The 21,787-nt window shown below is 35.7% G+C and overlaps 1 protein-coding gene across 5 annotated transcripts in view; it reads right to left on the reverse strand.

Moving 5' to 3' along the window:
- The window catches only part of LRBA (LPS responsive beige-like anchor protein), a 730,232-nt gene that overhangs the window by 265,314 nt on the left and 443,131 nt on the right, over positions 1-21,787 (reverse strand). Inside the window, exon 1 of one of the 5 annotated variants that reach the window (XM_060147736.1) lies at positions 17,156-17,293. The exons of the other annotated variants lie outside the window; for them this stretch is intronic. Within the exon in view, the coding sequence (XP_060003719.1) occupies positions 17,156-17,167 (12 nt within the window). The 5' untranslated portion in view covers positions 17,168-17,293. Of the gene's footprint in view, positions 1-17,155; positions 17,294-21,787 lie in introns of those variants that run through there. 5 annotated transcript variants of the gene reach the window in all.

Consider the following 21,787-nt stretch of genomic DNA (forward strand, 5'->3'; position numbering starts at 1 on the left):
TATATGTTGAATGACTATGTTAAAATTTCATATAAGGCAAAACTTTATATTATGCATTTCAAAACCAATCTTTAATTGGAGAGCTAAAAGCATTTTACATAAATTATATTTAAGAAAAATAACATGAGTACACAAGTTCCACTGTAGGGGTAGCTGAATTGTTCCATTTATGACACCCCAAAATATGTTCTTCTGAATGATTGTTGACTTACTTTTTTAAAAAAGCAACTATGGGGGGGCTTCCGTGGTGGCGCGGTGGTTGAGAGTCCACCTGCCAATGCAGGGGACACGGGTTCGTGCCCCAGTCCGGGAAGATCCCACATGCCGCGGAGCGGCTGGGCCCGTGAGCCATGGCCACTGGGCCTGCGCATCTGGAGCCTGTGCTCCGCAACGGGAGACGCCACAGCGGTGAGAGGCCCGCGTACCGCAAAAAAAAAAAAAAAAAAAAAAAAAAGCAACTATTGGGAAAGCACAAGACAAGGATTCAGAAATATTAAGTTACAGTAAGTGTCTCCAATAAAGTGACTTACTTGTTGAAACATATGTAGAATCTAAAAGTAATAAGTATCCACTATTTTGGAAGCCCATTAAAATTAAGAAATCAACTATGATTTTCCTCTGTGCCATTCAACTAACAGGTAAGTTAGTATGTAACTCTCAGTGGTTAATATGTAAATATCATAGTAAAGTATAATTATTTAATCATATTCCATGTGCATTTATGCTTCTTTACAACTTTAGCTAAGTTTCTACACATTAGTGGTTTAGTTTTAAATGGCTGGCCAAAAACTACGATGAGTTAAAAGTTATCTTCCATTTGGGTGTTCATTCACAATAAATTACTGTTTCTAGGGCATCAAATAAGAACTTCAAGCCTTTATTTGCTGCTCAGTAAGAGGCAATTAACCTTATGTGGAAAATAGTTCTTTCACTAAAAGACTCTATCATTATCTTGGCTTCCCACAATGAGATTACCCAGACTCTGTATAAGACTGGCTATTCTGTTGTATTATAAAATATTTAAAACAAAATAAACATGCAAATAAATATCTAAATATATTATATATATATACATATATATATGTGTGTATGTACGTATATGTATAAACATATTCAACCAGAACAACTGATAAAACTTTGAGGGCAAAGCTGGATTCAAACACTAAGAATCTCATATGTTATACATCAAAGTGGCATTTTAAATCACTAACAAAAAAATTTTTTAAGTACCAGAGAAAAGCTTATATTAAACTTTTTTTTTTAACATCATGTTTACCCCTTAGAAAACAGAATTCAAAAGTAGTTTGTGCTAAGATCCAAAGAAATGAAGTCAGAAAGGTAGGAAAATCATTCCAGTCTCCACACTAATAACTGTGTACCCTACAATTATATATGCACAGACACACTTGCCAAAACCGCTAGAAAGGTTCCTTAATTTTAAAAGAAGAAATTTCTATTTCTTTGATAATTAACTTCGTATTTATATAATTTTACAGAAAGTTATCAAAAGTTCGCCATTAGCTGACTTGTTGGGGGCTATATGTTTAGCATATTTGTGGAATGAATAACAGGTTATATACAATAAAAAGCCAGGACCTTCTGATTGACACCCAGCTGGTGCCTAAGGAGAGAGATGTGTAGGAGACAGGATGAGGAAGGCATGCGTTTTGGTAAGATGTTATGGGTAGAACCAAGGCTCTAAAACTGTGGGTTTGATAGGGCAAAGGAAGGGGAACAAAAAGGAGGAAGGAAAATAGGGGCAGGTAGTTTCATTAAAGGGACGTCTTTTAAAAAAAAAAAATCTCGAAGAATCAAATTACTTGGTGTTTCTGTACTGAGCTGGAGCAAGGAAGCAAAATCCAGGAAATAACTAAATAAGAGTTACTAAAACCAGGACAGAAATCAGAATTTAATAGTCTGCTAAAGGATTAGACCAGAAAGAATACTTCTAATTTCGCTTATTTTCTACAAAAAAATAAAATAAAATTAGAAGCATTAGAAGCATCTAATTGAAACCACAGAGATGAGAAATCCTAAAATGCTTTCAGCAAATGAAGAATGATATATGGAAATCAATAATACAGAATCAATCATAACCAAAGAAGTATGAAATGATAGTGATAGTTCCTTTATTTAACAAATCTCATCAATATATTTTAAAAATATAATAATAATCAAAAGGGCTTTTATAGGTTCACTTCTGACCTCAGTCCTTCTAACCTTAGTTTTCCCATACCATGTTAAATTCTTCAAAAAATTCTACTGTCAATGAGGTTTTTAAAGAATGAAACCCTTTGTATAAGGAAATATCAACTCTTCTAAATAATGTTCGTTGCTACTTTAAAAACAAAATCTATTAGGGCAGCAAGCAAAATGAGCTTTCTTTACATTATAGTCAATGTTTAAGGGAAATATTTACACATTCATTCATTAAAAAAATTTTTTTTGAATGCCCACTATGTGCCAGACACCGTTCTCGATACTGGAGATCCAGAAATCAACAACAACAAAGAGGTAGAGGGTTGGGTGAAGAAATATTTTACTTAGAGAAAAGTCACTCTAAATAGCCTATTCAACCTATATTTTGAGAAGTAAATATTTATTATTTATGGAAAAAAAGAACCTAAGAACCTTAAAATGTCTGGGGTTACTGTTTAAATAAACAAGGCAGAAAAAAAAATCTGAAAATCAGTTGACTATTATAAAATCTTACACCAACTCCTTCCATCAACTCCAGGTTTTGTGATGAACTATTCAGTTGTTTTATTATATTTTAGAAGAAAATACCATCACACACACACACACACACACACACACACACACACACATTACCATGTTGCCACCATCCACCCACAAATTGTAGATTCTGCTATTTACTTAAAACACTTTAGATCTTAAGACTAATATTCTAACCAACACATAATAATTCAAATCTATATGCAGGTTTTGTAAAGATAATAAACTTTTAGCTAATCCATATATCTAAACTAAACTAATACCTAGCTAACTCATCAAATATGAATTACAAACAATTGTATCATAATATGGGATCTAAAAATATTATAGAAAAATAAAATAAATAAAAAATAAATAAAATTTTTATAGGACCTCAAAAATAAGTATGCACTCTAATATGTTCAACATAGTTAAGAGTTATTTTTATAAATTTGTTCTAAATAGCCAATAAACAAAATTTAAAAATTCTATCTCTAAATGATGGTAAACAAAAAAAAAATTTGTTTGAGAATAAATCATAAGGTATTTTAAACGGCTATACTATGATGTTTAAATATATTCAAAAATGTTATAATATGATTAATATCTAAAGCTCCACAAGGAAGCAAATCATAACTATTTTTACTTACTTTTATAGTCTCAGCATCTGATATAGCTTGTACATTAGTAGATACTCAAAAACTTTTGTGGAATGAATGATTATATATATATACTTATAAAGGATCTGAATAGCTTATTAACTTCTATATTTACTTAAAAGTTCATTGCTGACTTCCGTATTAAATTTGAACTTTCTAACACCACAGTTTTCCCTATAAAATAAATTTTGATTACTTATAAATTATGGAAACACTGTGAAGATGCAGAAAGACACATGATGCAGTTTGGACATTTTAAAAGACATCTTTGTCACCATACAAATGTAAGTTGTCATCACATTTATTAATGTTGTGGTGTATAAATTGGATACTACTTCCAAACTGGTCTTGCAATGTTCTGTCAACATTTTACCAATGTGGCATTCAAAAACCACAAACAGAATGAGACCTAAAAGTAATACGTAACCTTTTAAAAAAACGTGAAGCTGATTAAGAAGATGTCACAAAAATAGGGGTCCCACCATTATCAAAGAAAGACAACTGAAAGAACATGTGTCACGTGTTATGTTTCACCCAGTGCTCATATCTTGGTTTCTAATAGTAACTAATCCTCACTGAAAGGAATCAAGGTTCTTCAGAGTAATAGCTGATTCCATGGCTGCAAGAAGGAAGGTACAAGAGGAACCTAGAAACTCTTGCTATCCCATAAAGTCAGAAAGTGCTCAAGAAAATGAAGGGGCATGTCAAAAGTACGTTAAGAAGAAGCTTGAATCATTTTAGTGGTCAAGTTATTCCATATTTGGCTCCTACTGGCCAAATATGGAATAACTTGACCACTAAAATGATTATGAACATTAATGAATTACTAACCATTAAAAAGAAGAAATTCATGAGTCCACAGTAATATAGATCAATAAAATTGGGTGAGAAAGAAGGATATTATGTTAACTATCATGTCAACTGATCAATATGTAAGAAGAGCTGATGTTGGAAAATGATCATTTTATAACAATTGCTATAAAGACTGATACAGGCAAGAATTGTTAAGCAGACTCTGTAGTTTATTCAGATTTCACTAGTTTTCCCCCTAATGTCATTTTTCTGTTCCAAGATCTCATCCAAGACACCACATTACATTTAGTCTTCATGTCCCCTTAGGCTGCTCTGGGCTGTAACAGTTTCTAAGACCCTCACGTTTTTGATGACCTTAAAAGCTTTGAGAAGTACTGATTAGGCCATTTGTAGAATGTCCTTCAATCTGGGTTTGTCTGATATTTTCACGGGTTATGAGTTTTGAAGAGGAAAGCCACAAAGGTAGAGTGCCATTCTCATCATGTATGAGATACATGCTATCAACATGGCTTATCACTGATGATATTAACCTTGATTACTTGGTTAAGGTATGTGTTTGACAGTTCTCCACTGTATGGTAACTTCCTCTTCTCCATTCCATACTGCACTCTTTGGAGCAAATCACTAAATACAGCCCATACTTCATGGGTGCAGAGTTATACTCCACCTTCTTTAGAAGCAAGTACCTACTAAATTAGTTGGAATTCTTCTGAAAGGCAGATTTGTCTCTTCTTTCCTATATTTATTCAAGTATTTATTTATATCAGCATGGACTCATGGATATTTTTGTTATCCATGTATTGGACTATAATCCAATACTAATTTATTTATTTTGTTGCTCAAATTGTTCCAGCTTTGGCCATGGAGAGTTCTTTCATTTGGCTCTGCGTCCCTCTGACATAACGCCATTCTGTTTTGTGAGCACTCCCTTACTTTCTGGCACTACAATATGCTCAAGGCTCATATATAGTCTTTGCCCCAGACCTAGAGTGAGCCATTTCTCTAAGGAGCCCCGGTTCCTTTCATTGGAGATTGGTATTAGAAACTAAGATCTGGGCATTGGGTATGCTCATTGCTACTGGGATGTCACTGCTTCTAGACCCTCTCAGCAGACAAAGCCAAAACATATGTGTATATATACTAACTCATATGTATAGATACATATCTATAAATTATTTCTGTATATATCCATTAGTATCTATAAGCAGATAAACATGGAGTCCACACTGAAGTCTCAGACTCTCTCATCTGGTACTAAATGATTCTTCTAGCCTGCAGAGGGGAAATTTTTATGAGAAATAGGATCCCTCCCTCCCTCCCTCCCTCCCTCCCTTCCTTCTTTATAGCTGCGTTGGGTCTTCCTTGCTGCACGCAGGCTTTCTCTAGTTGCAGCGAGTACGGGCTACTCTTCATTACAGTGTGTGGGATTCTCATTGAGGTGGCTTCTCTTGTGGAGCACGGGCTCTAGGCACGCAGGCTTCAGTAGCTGTGGCATGTTGGGCTCAGCAGTTGTGGCTCGCAGGGTCTAGAGCACAGGCTCAGTAGTTGTGGTGCACAGGCTTAGTTGCTCCACGGCATGTGGGATCTTCACGGACCAGGGCTCGAACCCGTGTCCCCTGCGTTGGCAGGCGGATTCTTAACCACTGTGCCACCAGGGAAGTCCCAAGAAGTAGGATATTTTCATGGTCTCACTACAGATTGTGAATTGCAAAGGAAAAAATAATAAATATACTGGAGATATTGGACAACATCCTGACAGGCTCATTAAAATTAATATAAGCATTGAAGAGCAGATGGGCACCGTATGCCTCTACACGTGAAACTCTGAGAAAGACACATCACTTACGTAATATTCCAACTAGGTGCATAACCTGAACCTAATCATAAAAAAGTACATAAATTCAAATGAGGATTACTTTTTTTAAAAAGGGAGGGTGGAAATGTACTTCAAAACTGTCAACGTGGGACTTGACAATGGAGCAACTAAACCCGTGTGCCACAACTACTGAGCCTGCACTCTAGAGCCCGCAAGCCACTACTACTGAAGCCTGCGCACCACAACTACTGAAACCCGCGCACCTAGAGCCCATGCTCCGCAACAAGAGAAGCCACCACGATGAGAAGCCGGCGCACTGCAACGAACAATAGCCCCCGCTCGCCGCAACTAGAGAAAGCCAGCGTGCAGCAACAATGACCCAGGGCAGCCAAACATAATAAAATAAAATAAAAAATTTATTTTAAAAAAAACTGTCAATGTCAGAAAAGACAAAGAAAGGCTGAGGAAATGTGCCAGATTAAAGGGGACTAAAAAAATTAAATGTAATGCTTAATCCTACCTAGACCTAGATCCTACACTGGAGGGAAAAAAATGTTATAAAGAACATTATTTGGAAAATTGATGAAAGTGAAATACGGATGGTACATTAAAGTATTGTAACAATGCCAAATTTCATACATTTGGTAATTATTAAGGTTATATAAATAAGATAATATTTCTATTCCTAGGAAATAAACACTGAATATTTAGGGATAAAGGAGCATGTTGTATACAATTGGTTCAAGAAAAAAAGTGTGTATTTACATACATACACATATTTGTACACATACATGCACATACATACATATATAGAGAGAATATGAATGAGCAAATGCTAAAACAAAAGGGGCAAAATGTTAAAGGTAGGTATATTCAAATAAGTTTTTAAAAGAACATGTCCTACATTTCACATATTATAAATATATGATTATATCTGATAAGCTTGAACCAACATTAGTGAAGCATGGGCTTTGAAATGTTTCTCAGAAATAGTTACTTTCTCCTGTGAAATAAAGGCTATCTGGTAAATAGGGTAAAGCTAACTGGCCAATATGGAAACTGACCTCCAACTAAGATTTCATTAGTACCACTGGCTGATATATATTTATAGAGTATACACAAACACAACTTTGGCCTCTTCTTTAAGGAGTTACCCTAGTTCAACCATTAAGAACTCTAAATTGATGCTCAGTAGAGTAGCATATCGGCCTATATTCATAATTCAAATCATTAGTAATTAAAAGAATTACCATTAGTAAGTGCTACCTGAAACTACAATAACAATTTATAAAGAGTGGTCCTCTACTTCAAATTACAGTAATAAAATTCTTCCTGAAAACTTTGTCTCAAGTTTCATATTTTTAATCTACTCTTAATGTGATAAAACTATGTTATTCTGAAATCAGTGAAGAACTATGCTAGATGAGAACTTTTTCTAAATAATGGAAGATTTCATAACACTGTATCCATTTAGGTGGAAATATTTCTAAATCATAATGGTACTCTGGTAGGCAGAATTATTCTCCCTCCTAAAGATGTCCACTTTCTAATCCCTGAAACCTATGAATATGATACCTTACACGGCAAAGAGGAATTAAGGTTGCAGATGGAATTAGGTTACTAATGAACTAACCCTAAAATAAGATTAACCTGGATTATCCAGGGCACCCAATGCAATTCCAAGGGTCCTTTAAAGTGAAAGAGGGTGGCAGAAGGGTAGTAGGTCAGAGTAATGTGATATAAGAATCACTCAAGCGGTGGTTTCTGACTTTGAAGATGGAGGAAGGGGGCCATGATCCAAGGGATATGGGAGGCCTCCAGAAGCTGCAAAGGTAAGGAAACAACTCTTCCCCCAGAGCCTCTGGAAGGGAATGCAGTCCTGCCGACGCCTTGATTTCAGCCCAGGGAGACATGCATTGTTCAAGCCACTAAGTTTTTGGTAATTTTTAAAGCAGCAATACAAAACCAACACACACTTTTTTCTTTTATAGAATGTGTAACATATATAATTTAAATTCTAAAATCAAAGAGAATCATTATGGGAATCAGTTACTGTTCTGACCAACAAACTGACCATACCCAACCTCCAGCGATACACAGAGAAAATGCCAACATCCATGCTTAGAATATGTGAATTCTAAGCACATAGAACTCACATATTCTATGTGCTTGTGGTCGGAAAAAATCATTACTGCCATATCAGTAAATAAAGGAGGCTGTGGCCATCAAGCCATCGGCCACTGCAGCCACCCCTGACTGCACAACCCAAGGAGATTCAGGGTGCAGAAAGAGAAGCTACTGGCCCCGGATAGTTAAGGTGTATCTCAAAGGAATGATTTGAATAAGCCCAGACTCCTGCATCTTCCCATGTATAGAAAAGCACTAAATTCACTAACTTGAGATATTTGTTTTCTCCTTAATTAACAGTAATCTTTTGATGTTCCAACTACCTGGTTTTTGTTGCAAAAACTCCTGTACATCCTGGCTCCTCACTTACCTCTTTGGAGCTGTCCCTCAGAGCTCTCTGAGAGGCTGCCTCCTGGGCTTAAGTCCTCAGCAAGTCCGCTGAATAAAACATAATTCCCTCAGGTTGTGCACTTTTTTTTCTGTCAACAGTTTCCATGTGATCTTTTGACAACAGAGATGTTCTATTATTATCTATCGTTGACTGCACTTCATCTACTGTGAATGACTCTGCTCTCATTACTCTCCACATCACTAACTATGCCTCGGTCTCTACTATTCTCTTTCCCACTTAGTCCCCCTTTTAATTCTTTCCTGTTAGTTTTGGTCATATTTCTCCAAATGATCTTGGCTCCTGCATAAAGACTGGCCTTAAATGCACAAAGCTAGTCAATGCCTTGTCTGTAAATCTACCAATCAGCATATAATAGTCTGCTCACCTCAGCTCTTTTCACTGTTGCTGAGTATTCACTGGCTGTTTTCCACCCTATTTGCAATCTGAACCTTGAAGTTTTCCACAGAAGACTGTGTATATTTACTCTATTTGCAAACTTGAACGGGAGAGAAGCAAAGTTAATGATACTATAGTTATACACATACTCTCACTGCTATAGGCAGCTGTGATAAATGGCAATTGAAGTGCATATTCATTTTCTCTACAGGTAGGCACCCCTGCCCTGTATGTTCTCAGTAAATGTTTAACAGACAGGGAAGAAAATACGCTCTTAACTTCACAGTGTGAAAGTTATAGGAAGCAGAGAGAACAAAACAAAGTCAATTTGCAGAAAGTATCGGAACAGAAATTAATACACATTTAATCTACAATATATTTTCTTAAAACTTATCTGCATTCAATACATGAAAGGCCTTCAAATATTTAAATAGTGCAAATATTATTAACTGAGAGCTACTAGATATTCAAAATTATGTCTTATTCATTTCTGTTTCCCTGCTTTCCAGAATTAGGTGTGTTTGGAAGTAATCTTTTTCAGCCTTACGACAAATTTGTATATAAGCCTAGAATTTGTATATAAGCCTAGATCTTGGTAATCTAACAATAATAAAACTTACCAATTAGCATCACATAATCACAAGGCTGAAATACTAGCCTTATACTCTTCTTTAAAGCTATGTTTTTTTCTTTAATTATTTTTTTATTTTTTTGGCTGCACTGTGCAGCATGAGGGATCGTAGTTCCCTGACCAGGTATGGAACCCAGTGCGCACAGCAGTAGAAGCACAGAGAGTCTTAACCACTGGACCGCCAGGGCTATGTTTTATATTGATCACATACAGCAGTGTAGAGCAGTAGCATATGAATTATGGTTTTATATATACTTTTTATATGACAACTCTCAAGGTAATTCCAGCTGCCAAATTCCATGGCAAAGTATAAGCTGCACATAATGGAATCCTGGCTTATTTATTTAATATATAAAAGACGATAAAATATCGTCTATAAACCTATATAACCTAAGAGTTACTTAAAAACAAATTAGACTTTGAAAATTATTTATGTGTACAAATATTTAAATTTATTGAAAAATATTAATACAATGAAGGAAATTAAATACCCCAAAAGTAATTATAAAAGTAAAATTACTATACTTCAACTGTTTTCATTTCTTTGCTCATTCTCTTTAAGTCTTCATGAATATAACACAAACTTAACATATGTAAAATCACAGAAGTGATTTTGCTTTTTTATTTAAAATTTACTTTTTAAAATACTTTAAATATGACAAATGTCTTAATTATATAAATCTGTCATTTCAATTCCCCTGTAAAAAGCTTGTAAAGAATCATATGGCATTTTATGAGATCTCAATATAATTTACTATATCTGAATTATATCTGAAAGAGTCAAAGTTACAGGAAAATTCATGAATAAATAAAATGTGATTTAATAAAGCATAATATGAAACAGACTCATTTCAAAAAATGTTATCATCTTAGGATCTTACTGGACTTCCTTCTAATTAAAGATTTCCAATTAAACTATTTAGGAGAAGCTTTAAAGTAATTTTAACCTTAAAAGTTAAAGGAAGATCAATAACTGATATTGACTTCAGACTAAAATGTTTTTAGTAATACAAATAGTAATTACCATGACAAAATTTTTAGCTAAATATAAATTGACCTTTATTGAATGAGCAAGAACTTGAATAACTAAATTCCTGCAAGCAAAATATACGGATATGACTTTTAAAAATACACAGAGAGTACTGCAACGCTTATGAAATAGAATGCCATCAACTTCCACATAAAAGCTGAAATCCAAAAAGAAATTGAAATTGATGTCAGTTTACTTCTGAGAACTTACTATATTTGGTAGACTGCTTCCTCTTTGATAACACAGTGGTTTCAATTTTATATAAAGACTCATTATAAGCCACAATGTTTCCTAAGTATAAAATATGTATTTTATTAACTCCATTTCCCTTTTATAAAGAGCCATGGATGTAACTACCAATCACTTTGAAACCAAATGTAAATTTCAAGTATTTTTCCTATGATTTAGTACATATTACTTTGGAAATTTCCTAACCAGACTTCCTAACAGTTCACATTGTAACCACCTCTTAAAACATGCATAAGATGATGATAATGACAACTGCTATTTGGTCCTCCATGAATTTAAAAATCAAAGCAGAGACTCTGGGAGGGCTCACACCAAGGAGTACTTCCCAGAACTTCTGCTTCCAGTGTCCTTGTCCCCACGGTGAACACATCTGCAGGAGAACCTCCAACACTAGCAGACTTGATTTGAGATGCTGGAATTGTAAGAGGATGCTGCTTCTGTCAGCTTGGATCCCTGAGTGACAACATGGAGAAGAGCCTCCCACAAATATCCCTTAGCCATGCAGTGTTATTACAAAATATTGAGTATAGTTCCCTGTGCTATATGAAGTGAAGCCACACTCAAGGGAAGAAGAATGAGTTTCCAACTCTTAAAGGAAGGAGTATTGAGGAATTTATGGACATAATTTGAAACCACCACTAACAGTTTCTCGCTCATGCCGTGTGGATGAAAGGCTCTTGGTGCTGCAGCCAGGAGTCAGTGCTGTGCCTCTGAGGTGGGAGAGCCAACTTCAGGACACTGGTCCACAAGAGACCTCCCAGCTCCACATAATATCAAATGGCAAAAATCTCCCAGAGATCTCCATCTCAACACCAGCACCCAGCTTCAATCAACGACCAGCAAGCTCCAGTGCTGGACACCCTATGCCAAACAACTAGCAAGACAGGAACACAATCCACCCATTGGCAGAGAGGCTGCCTAAAAGCATAATAAGTCCACAGACAGCCCAAAACACACCACCAGACGTGGACCTGCCCACCAGAAAGACAAGATCCAGCCTCATCCACCAGAACACAGGCACTAGTCCCCTCCACCGGGAAGCCTACACAACCCACTAAACCAGCTTAAGCCACTGGGGACAGACACCAAAAACACGAACTACGAACCCGCAGCCTGCAAAAAGGAGACCCCAAACACAGTAAGATAAGCAAAATGAGAAGACAGAAAAAAACAAAGCAGATGAAGGAGCAAGATAAAAACCCACCAGACCTAACAAATGAAGAGGAAATACGCAGTCTACCTGAAAAAGAATTCAGAATAATGACAGTAAAGATGATCCAAAATCTTGCAAATAGAATAGACAAAATGCAAGAAACATTTAACAAGGACCTAGAAGAACTAAAGATGAAACTAGCAACGATGAACAACACAATAAATGAAATTAAAAATACTCTCCGTGGGATCAATAGCAGAAGAACAGATAAGTGACCAGGAAGATAAAATAGTGGAAATAACAACTGCAGAGCAGAATAAAGAAGAAAGAATGAAAAGAACTGAGGACAGTCTCAGAGACCTCTGGGACAACAGTAAATGCACCAACATTCGAATTATAGGGGTCCCAGAAGAAGCGAAAAAGAAAGGGACTGAGAAAATATTTGAAGAGATTACAGTTGGAAACTTCCCTAAAATGGGAAAGGAAATAGTTAGTCAAGTCCAGGAAGCACAGGGAGTCCCATATAGGATAAATCCAAGGAGAAACATGTCAAGACACATATTAATCAAACTGTCAAAAATTAAATACAAAGAAAACATATTAAAAGCAGCAAGGGAAAAACAACAAATAACACACAAGGGAATCCCCATAAGATTAACAGCTGATCTTTCAGCAGAAACTCTGCAAGCCAGAAGGGACTGGCAGGACGTATTTAAAGTGATGAAGGAGAGAAACCTACAACCAAGACTACGCTACCCAGCAAGGATTTCAGTGAGATTTGATGGAGAAATTAAAACCTCTACAGACAAGCAAAAGCTGAGAGAGTTCAGCACCACCAAACCAGCTTTACAACAAATGCTAAAGGAACTTCTCTAGGCAAGAAACACAAGAGAAGGAAAAGACCTACAATAACAAAACCAAAACAATTAAGAAAATGGGAATAGGAACATACATATCGATAATTACCTTAAATGTAAATGGATTAAATGCTCCCACCAAAAGACACAGACTGACTGAATGGATACAAAAACAAGACCCATATATATGCTGTCTACAAGAGACCCACTTCAGACCTAGAGACACATACAGACTGAAAGTAAGGGGATGGAAAAAGATATTCCATGCAAATGGAAAACAAAAGAAAGCTGGAGTAGCAATTCTCATATCAGAAAAAATAGACTTTAAAATAAAGACTATTAGCAGAGACAAAGAAGGACACTACATAATGATCAAGGGATTGATCCAAGAAGAAGATATAATAATTGTAACCATTTACGCACCCAACATAGGAGCACCTCAATACATAAGGCAAACACTAACAGCCACAAAAGGGGAAATCGACAGTAACACATTCACAGTAGGGGACTTTAACACCCCACTTTCACTGATGGACAGATCATCCAAAATGAAAATAAATAAGGAAACACAAGCTTTAAATGATACATTAAACAAGATGGACTAAACTGATATTTATAGGACATTCCATCCAAATACAACAGAATACACATTTTTCTCAAGTGCTCAAGGAACATTCTCCAGGATAGATCATATCTTGGGTCACAAATCAAGCCTTGGTAAATTTAAGAAAATTGAAATTGTAACAAGTATCTTTTCTGACCACAACGCTATGAGACTAGATATCAATTACAGGAAAAGATCTGTAAAAAATACAAACACATGGAGGCTAAACAATACACTACTTAATAACAAAGTGATCACTGAAGAAATCAAAGAGGAAATCAAAAAAATACCTAGAAACAAATGACAATGGACACACGACGACCGAAAATCTATGGGATGCAGCAAAAGCAGTTCTAAGAGGGAAGTTTATTGCAATACAATCCTACCTTAAGAAACAGGAAACATCTCAAATAGACAACCTAATCTTACACCTAAAGCAATTAGAGAAAGAAGAACAAAAAAACGCCCAAAGTTAGCAGAAGGAAAGAAATCATAATGATGAGATCAGAAAGAAATGAAAAAGAAATGAAGGGAACGATAGCAAAGATCAATAAAACTCAAAGCCGGTTCTTTGAGAAGATAAACAAAATTGATAAACCATTAGCCAGACTCATCAAGAAAAAAAGGGAGAAGACTTAAATCAATAGAATTAGAAATGAAAAAGGAGAAGTAACAACTGACACTGCAGAAATACAAAAGATCATGAGAGATTACTACAAGCAACTCTATGCCAATAAAATGGACAACCTGGAAGAAATGGATAAATTCTTAGAAATGCACAACCTGCCAAGACTGAATCAGGAAGAAAGAGAAAATATGAACAGAGCAATCACAAGCACTGAAATTGAAACTGTGATTAAATATCTTCCAACAAACAAAAGCCCAGGACCAGATGGCTTCACAGGCGAATTCTATCAAACATTTAGAGACCAGCTAACATCTATCCTTCTCAAAGTCTCCCAAAATATAGCACAGGGAGGAACACTCCCAAACTCGTGCTATGAGGCCACCATCACCCTGATACTAAAACCAGACAAGGATGTCACAAAGAAAGAAAACTACAGGCCAATATCACTGATAAACATAGATGCAAAAATCCTCACCAAAATACTAGCAAACAGAATCCAACAGCACATTAAAAGGATCATACACCATGATCAAGTGGGGTTTATTCCAGGAATGTAAGGATTCTGCAATATACGCAAATCAATCAACGTGATACACCATATTAACAAACTGAAGGAGAAAAACCATATGATCATCTCAATACATGCAGAGAAAGCTTTTGACAAAATTCAACACCCATTTAGGATAAAAACCCTGCAGAAAGTAGGCATAGAGGGAACTTTCCTCAACATAATAAAGGCCATATATGACAAACCCACAGCCAACATCGTCCTCAATGGTGAAAAACTGAAAGCATTTCCACTAAGATTAGGAACAAGACAAGGTTGCCCACTCTCACCACTCTTATTCAACATAGTTCTGGAAGTTTTAGCCACAGCAATCAGAGAAGAAAAGGAAATAAAAGGAATCCAAATCAGAAAAGAAGAAGTAAGGCTGTCACTGTTTGCAGATGACATGATACTATACATAGAGAATCCTAAAGATGCTACCAGAAAACTACTAGAGCTAATCAATGAATTTGGTAAAGTAGCAGGATACAAAATTAATGCACAGAAATCTCTGGCATTCCTATACACTAATGATGAAAAATCTGAAAGTGAAATCAGGAAACACTCCCATTTACCATTGCAACAAAAAGAATAAAATATCTAGGAATAAACCTACCTAAGGTGACAAAAGACCTGTATGCAGAAGATTATAAGACACTGATGAAAGAAATTAAAGATGATACAAATAGATGGAGAGATATACCATGTTCTTGGATTGGAAGAATCAACATTGTGAAAATGACTCTACTACCCAAAGCAATCTACAGATTCAATGCAATCCCCATCAAACTACCATTGGCATTTTTTCACAGAACTAGAACAAAAATTTTCACAATTTGTATGGAAACACAAAAGACTCCGAATAGCCAAACCAACCTTGAGAACAAAAAACGGAGCTGGAGGAATCAGGCTCCCTGACTTCAGACTAAACTACAAAGCTACAGTAATCAAGACAGTATGGTACTGGCACAAAAACAGAAACATAGATCAATGGAACAGGATAGAAAGCCCAGAGATAAACCCATGCACATATGGTCACCTTATCTTTGATAAAGGAGTCAGGAATGTACAATGGAGAAAGGACAGCCTCTACAATAAGTGGTGCTGGGAAAACTGGACAGGTACATATAAAAGTATGAGATTAGAACACTCCCTAACACCATACACAAAAATAAGCTCAAAATGGATTAAAGACTTAAATGTAAGGCCAGAAACTATCAAACTCTTAGAGGAAAACATCGGCAGAACACTCTATGACATAAATCACAGCAAGATCCTTTCTGACCCACCTCCTAGAGAAATGGAAATAAAAACAACAATAAACAAATGGGACCTAATGAAACTTCAAAGCTTTTGCACAGCAAAGGAAACCATAAACAAGACCAAAAGACAACCCTCAGAATGGGAGAATATATTTGCTAATGAAGCAACTGACAAAGGATCAATCTCCAAAATTTACAAGCAGCTCATGCAGCTTAACAACAAAAAAACAAACAACCCAATCCAAAAATGGCCAGAAGACCTAAACAGAGATTTCTCCAAAGAAGATATACAGATTGCCAACAAACACATGAAAGAATGCTCAACATCATTAATCATTAGAAAAATGCAAATCAAAACTACAATGAGATATCATCTCACACCGGTCAGAATGGCCATCATCAAAAAATCTAGAAACAATAAATGCTGGAGAGGGTGTGGAGAAAAGGGAACACTCTTGCACTGCTGATGGAAATGTAAATTGATACAGCCACTATGGAGAACAGTTTGGAGGTTCCTTGAAAAACTACAAATAGAACTACCATATGACCCAGCAATCCCACTACTGGGCATATACCCTGAGAAAACCATAGTTCAAAAGGAGTCATGTACCAAAATGTTCATTGCAGCTCTATTTACCATAGCCAGAAGATGGAAACAACCTAAGTGTCCATCATCGGATGAATGGATAAAGAAGATGTGGCACATATATACAATGGAGTATTACTCAGCCATAAAAAGAAACAAAATTGAGTTATCTGTAGTGAGGTGGATGGACCTAGAGTCTGTCATACAGAGTGAAGTCAGTCAGAAAGAGAAAGACAAATACTGTATGCTAACACACATATATGGAATCTAAGAAAAAAAAATGTCATGAAGACCCTAGGGGTAAGATGGGAATAAAGACACAGACCTACTAGAGAATGGACTTGAGGATATGGGGAAGAGGAAGGGTAAGCTGTGACAAAGTGAGAGAGTGGCATGGACATATATACACTACCAACCGTAAAACAGCTAGCTAGTGGGAAGCAGCCGCATAGCACAGGGAGATCAGCTCTGTGCTTTGTGACCACCTGGATGGGTGGGATAGGGAGGGTTGGAGGGAGGAAGACGCAAGAGGGAGGAGATATGGGAACATATGTATATGTATAACTGATTCACTTTGTTATAAGGCAGAAACTAACACACCATTGTAAAGCAATTATACTCCAATACAGAGTAAAAAAAAAAGCAAAGCAAAACAAACAAACAAAAAAACATGAGACTGGGATCTCTTTACCTCTCTCTGCATTATCTGATTATGTCACAACATTTTAAAGTACTGTACAGCAAGTTATTCTCATCTTCTGATTGAGAAAGAAAAGGGCTTTGGAGTATCTTGAGAAGGCCAGGATAAGTAGGTGTGCAATGTATATCATTTAAGTTGTTGAGAAGCAGAAGTTGAGAAACCATTGTAGACAACTGCAGAAAGGACATTAAAAAAACAAAAAGAGCATGGCATTGACAGGATAACAAAAATATGTTGATTGCTTTAAAATAAACTCTCACCATGTTTGCAAGTCATGTTTTGCTACTTCCGGGCTTTAGAATTAATCCAGTTACTTAATCTCTCTGTGCCTTGCTTTCTATACAGTTAGGGATAATAAAAGGATATAACTCATTATACATTTCTTGATAGGATTAAGATAATTAAAGTGCTTAGTATAGTGCGTGGCACAGAAAAAGGGCTCAATATAGTTCTTGTTTAAATCTCATTTCAATTGAGTTTTTTAAAGACTTTCAAAACGTCACCTCTAGAAATCTCACATTGAAAATTTGACTTTGGTGATGGGAAGAAACGTATTAGAAAGAGGAGGGCACCAAAATTATCAATCAATCTACAGGTATTTATTGAGCAGGTACTATGTATCTAGTCATGTAATGCTAAGAAATAAATAAGATGATACCTGCCTTTCAATAACTTTTCACATTGGTAAAAGGAGACAACAAAATGAAAACATACTAAACTGAGATTGATGGTAACTAGAATATCAGTTCAAAGAAAGCTCTCTGTAGAGCATTACATGATAAATGCAAGGAAGTCAGCCTGAAAAGACAAAGATTTCAGACTGAGGGTCAGTGGGAAACAAAGTTGATTAGGTAGCATTTTAAAGATTTTAAAGAATAATGACATAACGACAGTCTGTTTTATTCTATTCCTATAAGTAAAAACCTGTCAAGGAAACTAGAATTAAAGCAGGTATTCGACAGAATCACTGAATTACTGAATCACTGTAAAGTTCCCCTTCTTTCCTTTTTTCCCTCCTTTCTGCCAATAGTTATTGAATACCTACTAGCTAGCCCGTAGTGTGTAAGGTGCCAGGAATAAGAAATCATTAAGACGACGACTATGTCTGGTTTGATGAGAAAAACTTCTGGGTAGATAATCTCAGAAGAAAACCAACCAAACTTATTTTCCCAGCATTACTTATTTTCTTTTAAGTGAGTATGCTGTATTCTCACTACAACTTAAAGGTTTTACAATTTCAAGAGTGTACCAATTGATACATTTATTACATTTTAGATATACATTCATATCAAAAGCACCCACTCCTAAACTCCATCCTGAGAGCGCTAGTCACTTAAAACATACCAAGCGAGGAAGTTTAGGGACCTGAATATAACTTGAGTTTAGGGACCTGAAAAACTTATGCTAGAACTGCACATGAGCCCTCAGATTTAAAATACCCTAGCAGTTTTGTCAGTTGCCAGAAAACCAGTAACAACAAAAAATTAATCCAGGGTGGGAAAAGGGAAAGTGAGAATAATTTAGAAATACATTAGGGTCAGAAGAATATAACTAACTTCCTCAAGATAATCCAACATTAATAAGAGCATGTAACCTTGGGCAAATTTCAACCTTCCCGCGTCTCAGTTTCTTCATCTGTAAAATGGTGGTAATATATATATAGCAACTACCTCAAAGGGTTGTAAGAAAGGATTTTTGAGTTAACATAGGTTAATATAACCTATGTTATGTTAACATAACATAAGCACTTAGAAAAGTGCTTACACACAGTAACTGCCTCATGCGTCTTACTATTATTGTAAAAGTATCTCTCCAATATCCAGTTAGTGAACAATAATTCCTGACAAAAGTAAACAAGAGCTCTAAAACAGAGGGGGTGTTCAAGAGTAGCACAATAGAAGAACAAGTAGGAAGTCACAGAATTGTGTTAGTGACTTAAGTGTGTTTAGGAAAGGAGAGGTAAACCAGAGGTCACAAACACAAAATAAATGTGTTTAATTTTAAATAAGTATATGAAAGAGAAAAAGAATTATAATCTATATTTAACAAAATTTAGATAACTTCCAATGACTTTACATTACCCTAACAAAAGTTACACTAATAATGAAGAGTATACTTCTTATGATATAGAATATGGAACCCCATCACAATGGTTTGTTCAGTTTGCATAAGTCACAACTGATTGGACACAGTCCCTGTGGGCATGCCATTTCATCCAGACTGGATGGTTCATTAGTCATAATTACTATAACTGTACAGCAGAGACTGCAGTTTTATCTCATCATACATCTTTGATCAAGCTGCTTCAATTTCTGCTTCATCAGCATATGAAGTTACATTACTGGAGTTTTTTATTTTCAATCACAGATTATGCTTTTTTATCAAAACATATATTTGGTCTTCACATTTAGTAGTGAGGGCCCAGATGTGACCACCATTTGACCTCTGATACTTTGAAACCACCTAAACACCATGAATCATCAACTGAAATCCAGAACGTTACAGAGAAAATTAAACAAAGAAAAGAACTGACCTGTGTTAAAAGCATAAGATGATTGGACTTACCGACATTGAGACTAACCATATTTGCTGCAGCTTCTCATTAAACATTAAATTGCACACCAGAAGAACACATCATACATATTTATTGTTTTGCACTGTCACTTTGGAAAGACTCATATCACAATTAGTGCTCCTCTCAAACTATAAGCTGCATAAAGAAATTTCCCATGAAGCTTGAAGACAAAATAATGTAGAAGACTGTACAAGAAGGTTAAAGAACAGATGGATAATAGATTTCACTGAACACTAAAGCATAACACTCTTACTTTAGAAAGGAAGATGTTGGTAAAACATGGTTCAAATGCAAAATACTGAATGAAATTGATGTGTCAGGAATTTTTTTCTTCCAAGTTCTACTGGAGAACAATAGGGGACTAAAAGACCTGTCTTACAATTTTTGTGTCTCACTATTTTCATGTGCAAAACGTCCCCACTGTAGGCTGCACGAACAATCATAGTCGACAGTTACATGCAGGCACTGAGGCTGCAAAAATCCCAGAGTAATTAGTGTTGTCTGAATGCAATGACATCTGTGTTCTCATGGTTCTCAAGACACGTCAGGCCAATAAGATGTATATGAAAAAATATGACAAGCATTGCAAATGCCCTTCTGAAAGGTCTTACACTTTGGGGGAAAACTGAAGAAATAACACATGTCATCTTTTTGTAAGCAGTATATTTAAGATTAAAAGATCTAAAAAGATCTTTTGAGTCATTCATTCTCTTTTTGTAACTATAAAGCATTTATTCAGGATACAGCAATGCAGTATGAAAAAAAAATCTGCTGCATGTTTGTCTCTTCTTAAAACTTTTCTTAAACACAAGTGATTTTATGCAACGGCAATATATGCCCCCATTCCTGTAACAAAGTAGGGAGCACATCTTATTAATATTGTTCAATTTTAAAATAATATCTCTTAGTACTGGACACAAAACAGCTTAAAGTGTGCTGATAAATGCCTTAGAATTATGTTTGCATTTTTCTAATAATAGAGACTGTCAAACTGATTGCATTAAAAAGCCTTTGTTTTAGGACACCTAATGCTTTTGCTGAGTGGTGTCTATTGCGGAGCCCTCTCTCTGGCTGTAGCAGTATGTTGGAGCATGCACTTGCTCCGAGAAAGACATTAGTCATCATTAACAGAAGCACTGACACCAAATCTAAGTGCCTCTCCACAATGACCAAGTGGCAATCATCTTTCTCTTACACTGTCACTACTGATTAGGATTTTCTTTCATGAAAATTTAATTTGTCCCCCTTTCTTCAGCTTTTCTTTTTTTATTCCTGAAAAAAACACTGTATTCAGGAAAGACTTCAAATACAGCAGAAGAAGCTGCACCTATAATATAGCTAACAATATAAAGATTACAAGATTCCCAGCTAAATATTTTATCTAATCCAACAGAAAAACACAGATTAAGTGAATGATTAATAAACAGGGGGAAAACACTGACTCTAAAAGGAATCTTGCTTTAAGAATCTATAAGCCTCAAAAGGTGACTAAAGCAAAAGATTTGAATAAAATTTCTCTAAATATTAATTACATAATCCCAAAGCGTCTTTAAAAAACTAAGACTATCACATTTCCATAGTAGCCATCTTTCACTACATTTCAAATGTGCATTCTCTCATTTCTTAAGAAGGAAGATGGGTATTCACACAGACATGTCACTGCAAACTTAAGAAAATATTGAAGCATCCATACCCTCTGTATGCATTAACCTGCTGTTGTTAAAGAAAAAAGGGGGTGTGTGTGGTATTTTCAGTTGTATTGGACAAATGAAAATGATTCATGTGGTCAGGCAGGCTACCCCACGGCTAGATGATACTACAGACTTAAACTCTGGTTCTGTACAATATCACAGTGTTAAACAAGATATCATAGCGATAAGTTATTTAAGGAAGTTTTAAAAAACATTTACTTTTCTGTTTTATTTCAATTTGTTTAAAGTTTTCAAAAAATGTAAGCATGTGATAGTTTGCAAGGATCCTGGTACAACCCGAACTCCCACTTCTAGTTATAAATACTATCTTCTCTTTATATTACTTATATTTTGTAA

This window comes from Lagenorhynchus albirostris, chromosome 4 (assembly GCF_949774975.1).
Source record: "Lagenorhynchus albirostris chromosome 4, mLagAlb1.1, whole genome shotgun sequence".
NCBI lineage: Eukaryota > Metazoa > Chordata > Mammalia > Artiodactyla > Delphinidae > Lagenorhynchus > Lagenorhynchus albirostris.